Source organism: Echiichthys vipera (assembly GCF_963691815.1).
Source record: "Echiichthys vipera genome assembly, chromosome: 6".
Classification (NCBI taxonomy): Eukaryota; Metazoa; Chordata; class Actinopteri; order Perciformes; family Trachinidae; genus Echiichthys; species Echiichthys vipera.
In genome coordinates, this window is record NC_139831.1 from 23379975 (window position 1) to 23391228 (window position 11254).

The 11254-nt window shown below is 43.1% G+C and overlaps 1 protein-coding gene across 1 annotated transcript; it reads right to left on the bottom strand.

Moving 5' to 3' along the window:
- Positions 1 to 3763: 3763 nt before the first annotated feature.
- On the bottom strand, positions 3764 to 10136 carry lpar4 (lysophosphatidic acid receptor 4). The gene is made up of 3 exons (XM_083915907.1): positions 10007 to 10136; positions 4767 to 5557; positions 3764 to 4630 (listed from the first exon to the last, which is right to left on the bottom strand). The coding sequence occupies exons 2-3, from the start codon at positions 5340 to 5342 to the stop codon at positions 4142 to 4144; spliced, it is 1065 nt and encodes a 354-aa protein (XP_083772033.1). The 5' UTR covers positions 5343 to 5557; positions 10007 to 10136; the 3' UTR covers positions 3764 to 4141.
- Positions 10137 to 11254: the final 1118 nt, after the last annotated feature.

Genomic DNA, 11254 nt, shown 5'->3' on the forward strand with positions numbered 1-11254 from the left:
TAAACTGTAGACTGCCGCACAAACACTCTCCTCCTTGAGCTGTACAGTGGCAAACGAGGTCAACAACAAATCTTCATGTCGCAATTAAGCAGCAGAGACCTGTCAGTGTGTGCATATGAGCGAGTTGGCATTAACCTGCCAATGATATGCTTTCTGTTTGAATGTGTTTGCATGAGATGGTGGCGTCTGGGGTGGACTGTTTGTCAGATGTGACGGTGAGAGGAAGGGGAAGCTCAACCCTCAGGCATGTGAAGATTTTTCTACCGTTTGCAACGTCACTGAACCCCTAGCAACTCAGCCAAAACTTAAGATGCACACAGTATTGGGCACACAGAGGGTGAGCGTGTGGTTAGGAATAGAAAACACTTACTGGTTAAGACAGACAGATGTAATTTCCTCTTAGCTCCAAAATGCAGAAAATGTCTAATGCGGGTGATTTGGTCAATGGACACTGCAGTCTGTGTCAGTCTGTATTGCAAAGTAAATGTCTCAATTTGCATCCTGCAAGGTTTGGAGATAAAAAATGAAATCATCTGCTTCCCCTATCAGACGCTACACTTCCTTTTTTAAAGCTGTTGTTTATCAAAGCAAGGTTTTAAAGTAGATTTGAGTGTAGATGTTAAAACTTTGAATTAGTGCTTTAGTCCTCTGAAACTGATGTTCTGAGGTTACTAATAGCGAGGAGTGGCTCTTTGCACTTTCTGAATACAGTTATGATTAGCATCTAGAAAAAACATGCATATTCACGTGTCTCTAAAATGCAAAACCACACTTTTTGTGTTGTCTGTCCTGTTAGTTTCACACCACCCAGTGCACATGAATTTACACCCGGAGAACTAACTTACTGACAGGTTCCCAGGCTGTGCAACACACCTACAGTACATGAAGAAGAAGAAGAAGAAGAAGAATTACTTTATTAATCCCACACGGGGAAATTGGATTTTTTTTTTCACTCTTATTATTATACATGCTACACACACAGACCCGAAATACACACATGCACAAACAGGGCCTATACATGCAATTGAGGAGAGATGTCAGAGCGAGGGGGCTGCCAGTGACCAGCGCCCCGAGCAGTTGGGGGTTCAGTGCCTTGCTCAACAGCACCTCGGAAGCGCCCAGGAGATGAACTGGCACCTCTCCAGCCACCAGTCCACGCTCCATACATGGTCCACACGGAGACTTGAACCAGCGACCCTACGGTTCCCAGCCAAGTCACCTATGGACTGAGCTACTTCCGCCCCCAATGGCCTGTGTGTGTGTGTGTGTGTGTGTGTGATTTTGGAGCTTCCTGTGCTGCTACAGCGTGGTTTCCCCTCAACACGCACACTCTTTAAGTTTAATATGGAGGCAGGACAGGCTGATAATCAGCGAACATGTTGAAGGCAAAGGAACACATGATAGTTAACCACCAGGGGCGTTTATTCTGGTGTTTGTTTGACATATGGCCACTAGAGGTCAGGGCAAGCCAAAACTCTCAGTGTACTAAGCTACTGTATGAAGAGTACTCCTTTAAAGGACACATTTGAAGGGCTGAGTATCTTCTGCTGCAACAATTTAGCACATTCTTGATATGAACAACTCAAGGGATGAAGGCCAGTTGTTGCACATTTTTTTCTACACTCCCACTCCTCTTATTTCCTGCTCTGCACTTCTTCTCTCCACTCCAGTCCTCTTCTCTGCTAACCTTGACCCCAAATCCAAGAAGAGTCCATCTACTGTCTATGCTGCTGGATGTCCATGGTCACATCACTCACACTATCAAAGAGGCCTGCTAGGAATAGAACATTTTTCTCTCTTTCACACACTCTATACATTCTGCTGCTGCAGGTATAGAGGCATTTGGGACTCCCAAGTAAGGCCTTGAATCTCTAAGAATGGATAAACAACTTGTACTAAAATTTTGTATTATATAAATCCAAGACAGAAGCTGGTTACCGTCTCCAGTAGGAGCCTGTCGTATGCATACAGAAAAGTGCCTGCTGCTGGTCCTTACAGTAGTAGTCAATATTAAAGGCTAACACACAAGCAAGCACTAGTCACAATTGCTCTCAGGGCTTCTTTTCTGCATTCTCTGTACTGTGCTGTCTACTGTCGATTGGCAACAAGCTCGTTAGCCAAGTTGCTAATGGTAAAGTTCATAGTTTATTAAAAAGGCACCATTTGTACCATCCGCTTCTGTCTCACAATTGTCTGCAGCTGACAGAGGATTATTAAATGAACGTGGGTGGTGCAACACAGCTAAAAAGCTTTGAACGTTTAACTCTAACTCTCCGTTCCCAGAACAATTTGCTATCAGTCAGTGACGCAAATTTGCATGTCAAAGTTCAACCAGATGTGGAAGCAAAGACATATTTACCATGCCGACTACAATGAATTTGATTTTGTTGCATTAAAGCAGGGGTGTCAAACTGATCCAGTAAAGGGCCGCTGTGGCTGCAGCATTTGACACATGTGCTCTAAAGGTTCCATATTGTCAAAAGTGAGATTTCCATGTCTTTTTTGATTAAAAAGTAGGTCGAGTTGCTATATAAATACTGTGAAAGTATCAAGACGCTCAATCCACAGAGAAATACACACGGCCTATATTCAGAAACTTTTCAGGACTTTAAACGAGCCGTCCGGACTTCTGTACAGTTGTGATGTCACTACTTTACTATATTTAGGTAGAAAGTGTTGCTAGTGTTGCAACAGTCATTCCACAACTGCAATGACGGTGCAGAGACACTGAGTGCAGCTGTGGAAGACCCAGAAACACTGACCAATCAGAGCAGACTGGGCTTTTTCAGGAGGGGGTCTTAAAGAAACAGGCGCTAAATTGGAGCATGAATACAGGTATATTATGGAAAAAGAATGTTTTTTTTTTAACATTAAAGCATGTTAACATGTTCTAGTAGAACCCAAAAAGTAACTATGAACCTGAAAAGGTGCATCCCCTTTAAAAGCTGGTGTGACTGGGCCCTCACTCCCAGTCATACCAGTTGACTCCAAAATTGAAAAAAAAAAAAAACGTTTATTTACTGATGGCATACTCAAGGCCCTTTGGATGCATGATTTCACCCCATGTCCAACAAATTCATACATGCAAAGTCAGCAAACTCCTGGATTTGCTGACTACTGTTTTGCTCTATGTGCGCTGTAAACACGATGATTTGGGGTATTTAGTCGACAGTGTTCACCCGTACTTTGGAGTGTGTGCACTTGCTGTGTCTAAGAGACTTTGAGCAGATCTGCAGTCTAAAGCCAGATTAAGACAGAGAGACCTTATTCAGAAGCAAACAATGGACCATTGCTCCAGTCATAATAAGCATTTGGCCTGTTACACAGCACACAGGCCAAGGTCCTCAACTGGATCAGAGCTGCCCTCTGCTCCGAGAACAAGATTGCTCTGACTGCTTGATGTAGAAGTAGAATAACTCCTCCATGAATTCAAACTTACAGTCATGCTGACAAAGGCCAGTTCAGAATATGTTTAACCAAACCAACAGGCACGAGGATTGGGGCAGGAATAATAAATTCAGCCATGAAAGCAATTCAAAACAGACATTTAATGGCCTCAAACCTCAACATGAGACACATTTAACTCAGTAGGTCAGTGTTCTGCTATGTCATTATAACAGTGGGTCTCACCACACTAAAGTGTCATAACATTAATGTCTAAATGATATAATGTGTTGTGAAAGCTTAAACTTCAGAACAATAAAACGTAAGGGCTCAGTGTGTTATAAAAGTACTTAGCAGCACTTTACAGCATATTTCAACAATGTGGATAGAAATATCCATTCTATCCACAATCCAGTGCATTTGTGAGTGTTTGTGTGTGTGTTAAGCCTGAGTGGTGATGTGTTGCAGTCTCTTTTAGAGGCTCTGCGTGTCTCTGGACAATAGTCCTGGTGTGGCTGGGTCTCTGATCCCTGTAGTGTTCTCTCATAATAAACACACACAGATACATTCCTCTGCTCTCCAGTGGTAGAGTAATCCGTAAAGCCCAGGCCATACCTCAGGACTTACCTCAGGACTTAACTAATCTGCTGAGTTATGTGTTTGTCACTTCCAGGACCAAACAGCTGATTGCTTTATTTTTCAAATTCAGGGCTCCTGTCAAGCCCACACTGTCCTTCTATACCCTCCTTCATCGCTGTCAGAACTGACTCTCAGACATCTTTGACTCTTTGCCATTGCTGGCCAAAGTGTGTGTGTCTCTGGGGAGTGTGTTTGCTGTCTCCTGGGACTCAGTGTCGCTGCGGGGGATACTCTCGGGCCGGGAGCCAGACCCTTTTCCTCCCATGGTCAAGCTTTTCTGGAAGCTCTCCGAGGTGAAGTAGTAGACCACAGGGTCCAGGCAGCAGTTGAGGCTGGCCAGGCACAGAGTGATGGGGTAAAGAGTTCGGGCAAAGCGCTCCACAGCACAGTTAGCCAGGGCCTGGGTCCGCACCAGGGCATACAGGAAGAGGATGGAGTTATAAGGGACGAAACAGATGATGAAGATTCCCAGATGGACCAAAATCATCCTTAGGACACGTTTCTTGCTGTTACAGCCATGACCAACAGTCATTGGACGCCGCAGCGTTCGCAGAACAAGCGAGGAACATACCAAGTTAGCCAGGAGGGGGAGAAGGAAGCCCACAATCTGGGAAATAAATAAGAAGCAAAACAAAACTTTATGAAGAAAGTTGAACATCACAGCTGTATCTGGTTGGCGTAATAAAACTAAGTGCATGAATGTTAATATGTGTGACTGTCAGAGCCTGTCTCCCCTCACTCACCTCGATGAAGATGGTGATTTTGGACAGGTAGGTCCTCCAGGTGCTCTTGGAGAAGCCCTCAAAGCAAGTTGTGGCTCTGTGTTTGCTATTAATGGTGGAGAAGAAGGTCACTGATATACCTCCTCCTACGATGGTCAGCCACACAGCGGCACACACCAGCGCCGCGTTTCTGCGTGTGCGGATGGAGCGGGAGCGGAAAGGGTAGACTATAGCCAGGAAGCGGTCTACGCTGATGCAAGTGAGGAAGAGCATGCTGCCGTAGATGTTGGTGATGAAGGCTGTTCCTGATACCTTACACAGTCCATCTCCAAATGGCCAATGGCGGTTAACATTGTAGAAGACCTTGAATGGCAGCGTGAAAACAAATACTAAATCGGATAGTGCTAAATTAGTCATAAACATTGTGGTCTCGTTGCGCATCTTCATCCGGAAGCAGAATACAAAGAGGGCAGCGCAGTTGGTGATCAGGCCTAAGACAAAGACCACGCTGTAAACCACAGAGTACAAGTTGTACTTGAAGGAGTCGTCAATGCCGCAGTCCTCCATTCCGGTCTCGTTGAGCACCAGGCTCGCCATGGTGACAGCTTAAACAGGGCTGGGCGGGGGGGTGGCTCCACAGAAAGAGGGTACACCAAAGCAGTCAGGAAAGGGGGGAGTCGGGGCAGATATCTGGGGACGGGAGGTGTCAGCAGGGGATCCACCAGTCAAGTCGCCTCCAAGTCATCGTGGACATTCAGACACAAATGGAGGCAGACAGTCAGGATGCACGGCTGCAGGGCTGGTCAGTCATCCTGTGGAGAGAAAAGGAAAAGCACACGGTCACTTCCTCACTATAAAAGTTACACACAGCAAAGCAAACAACTTCAGTTCTCCTTAAGACAAAGCATATACCGTTCATGTACGCCTGGAGCCATTGCACAAAGATCCGTTAATATGTTTAGTATATTTAAGTGTATGGAAGGCAGACATTTATTCCAGGTTACACTAATCTGAATCTTGAATGCATAAAGATCATTAACTCTATATGAACAAGATTTGTAGGATATTTTCTGATAAGACAACCTGGCCAACATGCAAAGTTTCTTATAACATTTATCAATGTGTCTTACAGCCCTCACTTATCAGTGTTGGCAGTAGATGTAACATTCAGTTTAGTTGCGTGTTTGTCAGTGTGTGTACGTGTTATCTGTCAGTATAAATAAAGTCTCGTCCGTCCACAGGGTTTCAGTTCACATGACAGTGTGGCATGCGGCACTCTTGAGGTTGTCATCAGGACTCTGGCTGCCAGATGCAGAAACGTGTACTGTGTATTAGAAGGTAAAACACACTTCTGCTACACATCGATGTCAATGTTAAAAGCGCCTTACAACCACAAAAGTGCAGAAAGTATCTGTATAAGTATGATTCAGCATGTTGGCTACAGTACAAAAGCAACGCAGAGCTGCTCCCACAACACAGGGCGGCGTTGTTCTGATACACAATAGTTATTCTGTCAAACATGAACAATCAAAACCATTTAACATTGTGAATGACAATGCATGTGCTAGTCATTTACTCAAAACAAAATGTGTGTGATATCAGAATAGGAACTAGATTGTTGAATATGGTGAGTTTGAGTTATCTCCGTGTGAGTGTTGTATGAACACACTTTATATTCTACAACCACAGTAAACATCGTGTTTGTAATGTGGGAGTAATGACCAAAGAGTTGTTGATCTAATCATAAAAATGCACATTGTATTTTTTATGATGACCAATTCTTCATGGCTCACTTTTACAACAGTTAACTCAGATCAAGTAATCGGATTGGTTCATAGCTGTGGTATTATAACCCCGTACGATGGCTATGACATCTAATTCCTTTGCATGATTCGGCATCACTCCTCGTCTGAGAAAAAAACATTACCCTGTTGTCAGCCGTTATCTACGCTCTCTTCAAAGCCAACAGACTCCTTTGACAAAAACAGTCATTTTACCTCACAGAACACAGGAGTCTCTGGTCTACAGTGGCCTTGATCAGTTAGTTTGATTCTGTTACTGTGTGACTTTGGGCCTTTTTATTGTGTATATTATTATTATTCTTATATACTAATAAAAATATATTTAAATTGGAATGTGTCTTTAATTTTCTTATTGCAATACTTGATGACTGTTTTATAAAAGCTCACTTTCGGCTGTAATATGTTGTGATTTTATAACAGCTAAGGGGTGTTGTTCGGCTCAAAGGGAAGCCTCAACAGCCTGTTGTGAGATCTTACTTAAACAAAAAACATATGTATCGCACCAACTAAGTCATTGGAGATATGTGTTTTATTGGTCTGTGTGTCTATTCAAACCTGCACATACAGGGGCATTAAGCAGCACAACAAACTACACTGTTTCAGTGATGAAGACACACATTGTCTCATTGCACCTACCGTGCAACTGCGACAAACACAATACATTTTCACAAACACTGAAACCACCAGCCAAAACCGAGGAAGAGGTCTTCTTCCTCTCTAACTTCAACTCTCTCTATATCTAAATAGGAGTCTTCACCACATCGATTTCAGTTCACTAGTCAGGAGCGCAGCATGTTAAAAAAGTGCTTGTATTACAGGATGTTTTGTGTGGCACTGGACAGAGGTTTTGCAAAATTTGAAAAAAGGTAACCCTCCTGATGTCATCCCGGTCATCTAGAGACTACACATTTTCCAAACAAATCCTGCATTAAAAAAACGATGTCGCGTTTGAAAGACTGGCTGTTAACAAGGCGTAGAGAATTGCATTTTTGGAGTTTGACCTATGTTATGGACTAAAAACTCAGGACATCTTGTCCTCTGCCCTGTTGATTTTCACCATCCTTTTTATCTTTCTTCTAAAATCTCTCTCCCAAGTTCCAACAACTCTAAATCATCACGGCACCAGATTTAACAAGCTGAACTGGCCTTATCTTGTATTATGCAACAGAGATAAAGCAGCAGTGAGGTGGTCGGCCTTTTGGCATCCACTGTAAGACTCCTGAGTGTCTCTGGAAAGATTCACTCTATCGGTCTGTTCGCTACACACTCGCACACACAGACACACACAAAGGCAGCGCTGTGAGTGTAAGCAGTCCATCAGCCCTGTCCTGTGCCAGCTGCAGTGTGACATCTTTACTGCGTTTTCACACGCCTCCCAGAAAGCCTCCGCTGGCCCTCACAATACCCTCACTGTACCCATCTGCACCAAACACATACTTACATATGCACAAGCCTCCACACGTGCATACACAAGCAGGCAAACACTTACATGTGCCACACACACACACACACACACACACACACACACACACACACACACACACACTGTAGGGTTCTGTGTACCATGGCTCGGTCCCAGGACCTCTGACAGCGCCGGCTTCATATTCAGCTGATGTTGTTTCTGCATGGAGCCAAGTCTATAGAACATTTGGCAGCTGTACAGTTTATGTGTAAGGAAACAAGAACCACTTCACACATTTAAAGCATGTTGTGGATTTCTAGGAAGTCCTGCTGAGGGTTTTCAGACCTGAGTGTGTGTGTGTGTGTGTGTGTGTGTGTGTGTGTGTGTGTGGTGTGTGTGTGTGTGTGTGTGTGTGTGTGTGTGTGTGTGTGTGTGTGTGTGTGTGTGTGTGTGTGTGTGTGTGTGTGTGTGTGTGTGCGTGTGTTTGTGTGTGTGTGTGTGTGTGTGTGTGCGTGCGTGCGTGTGTGTGTGTGTGTGTGTGTGTGTGTGTGTGTGTGTGTGTATTGATTTCATGCACAGGTCTAGGACAGCTGCACAGTTAAAGGGTTTCCCGCCGCAGTCGGCCATGGCAGGGACAGAAACAGGCCTCTGGGACCCGCTGATCTGAACGGATCGAGTTCAGGCTCAGCTCACATCCAGCTGTTCCTTTCTGTCACATGCCAGGAGGAAGAAGGCAGTTAGGGTTGAAGGTGAAGGACAGCCAGACGTGCAGTGTTCAAGAGGACATCTTCACTGCTTACAGTCAGTAGAGCTAATAGAGTTAAGATACAGAGAATGTCTTTAACCAGAAGGTTAGAATTACGTCTCAAGTTACATCACACTCCACCACTATGAATAAACTTTAAAAGGTTTATAATGTTACATTTTACTGGAGCTGAAACTGTTGGTGGATTCAGTTAATCCACCAACAGTTGAGACTGTGGATAAAGTGTAGGTGCGGACTGGATTTAGATTCAATCAGCACCTAATACTCAAGGCTGACTGCAATTCAGTGGTGGAAAGTAACTGAGTAGTACATTTACTCAAGTACTTAAGTTTGAGGGACTTGTACTTTACATGAGTATTTTCATGTTAGGCTATTTTACACTAACACCTACTACAATTAGGAAGCTACAATTTAAATTTTCAGTTATATTCTTCAAAAATGGGCTATTCTGCATAAAGTGTACTTTTACTTATAGTACTTCAGGTATATTTTAAGTTTAATACGTATTAGGGGTTTAACCCAAGATCAACGATCTAACATCATCGATGCAAACTGAAAATATTGATACATTTCAGCCTTTATTTGGAAATTCCCACTTTTATATTATTTTAATTTAAAAACAATAAGTAGAAATAATAATAAGAGCTCCGGAAAACAAAATGTCAAATCATATTTCAGTGTTTCTTTATTAATTGATATGTAACTGAATGGTATATGATATCTCATATGCATCACAGGCCCCTGACGTGAATTGCATCAAAATCGTATTATTACTAAATTAAATTTTGGTACTAGTATGTTTAGGCTACTTAAGTCAAATATCTGAGCACTTCTCCCACTGTTGCTGCATTTTGAGTCATGAAGTGAATTTGCATACTGAAGTCTGTTGTCCTGTCCCCCTAAACACATTAGTTAAGCCTTGTGATACATATGCAATCGGCCATACCTCTTATAATGGTACATCATTTGCAACAAAAAATTTAAAAAGACAGAGTTTAAATTCTGATGTGGCTGTGTGGTAAACTGTATGAGTCTGCATTGAGAGCTGTTTGTGTTATGCCTTAAACAAACAACAGGTCACAGATTTGTTACACAGTAGATCCAGGCTCTCTCCAGCCTGCAGCCTTGTCTTGTCTGCTCTGCAACCTACAACTGGTGTAATTGGATTTCGTGGTTGAACCAGTACATTAGTTCTGTCTCTCAGAGTGCATCCTCAGAGAAAGACACAACATGTTTTTCCCAACTCTGCACAAAGATGTTACTGTGTGAAGACAAAGCAGACTAGACTTACTGGCAGCTGAATGGATGGTGACAGCTCACCTCCCGGTCACTGATGTTTGTCAGTCTGGCAGCAGTGCAGCAGCTGTCAGAGGGAGAACTCCATACTTTTTCCCCTCAAATGTTTTAGTGCTGCTCGGTCTGCTGAGCTCGAGGGTCCCGGCTGTCCCGAGTCAAACTAGAACAAACTAACGAACCGTGGAACCGCCTTCAAGTTAGTTACAATCACCGCGGCTCTTACTTCTGATATTAGTCCCGACGACGCGCTCCGTCCGTCCGCTAGATATGGGACCGCATCACATCCACCGCTCCTGGGGTGTTTTTGTGCGCGAGTCGTGTATGCGCGTGCGTCGTGGATGTGGAGCGCTTGCTTGCGCGGCCACAGGAAACGAGACAATAGCACCTCGGCTGGGCAGCGGGGAGGAGGGGAGTGTGAATAGGGGATTGTAAAGAAGCAGGACAGAGAGAGAGAGAGAGAGAGAGAGAGAGAGAGAGAGAGAGAGAGAGAGAGAGAGAGAGAGAGAGAGAGAGAGAGAGAGAGAGAGAGAGAGAGAGGCTGGTTTCATCAGCTGGATCATTGTGAGAGCAAACTGCTTATTAACCCTAATAAACATAGTTTTATATTTTAAATGAATCCCACAGTAGACTACAGTAGGGCTCATTAAATAATAGTATTTAATATATTAATGTAATAACACACATTTCAGCTTTGTCAGAGTGCTTGAAAGTAACTTTAAGTAACAATTAAGTAAGTAAAGTAACAATTCAAAGTACATAAGAAGTAGCTTAGTAGGTCCACCTGAACTACTTACATTAAAATGCTGCATATATAACATAACATAACATAATAATAATAATAATAATAATAATAATAATAATAATAATAATTTGTGTTATTCTCACTTTTATTCTTCATAAACTGACAAATAAAAATAGTAGTTTAAACTGAGATTAAGATAAAGTTCCCATGGTGAGAGACTATCCTTATCCTTCAGACTATAAACAGTATCATCTTTTTGCTGCAGTAAAATAAGATGACAGTAGCTTATAATTAAAATTCAAAAAGTCTCTCACCAGCCAAATAAACTGTTAACTGTTATGTGTGCTGCCTCAGAATAACAACCTTGCGCTATTTTGGCTCATCAAAGTCCTGCAACACCATTGTTACAATACAATCTTCATGTCTGAGGCTACCAAGAGAGTTATTTTTAGCCAGGTGATAGGGCGGTGTTGGACAGGTTCCCATTGTTTTCAGGCTGGC

What these genes read in the sequence shown, in the direction of transcription:
- lpar4 (XM_083915907.1), bottom strand. Translation starts at nt 5,342, where the DNA reads ATGGCGAGCCTGGTGCTCAACGAGACCGGAATGGAGGACTGCGGCATT. An exon ending in AAATCACCATCTTCATCGAG is followed by an intron (nt 4,631 to 4,766) that starts GTGAGTGAGGGG and finishes TTTATTTCCCAG; the next exon opens with ATTGTGGGCTTCCTTCTCCC.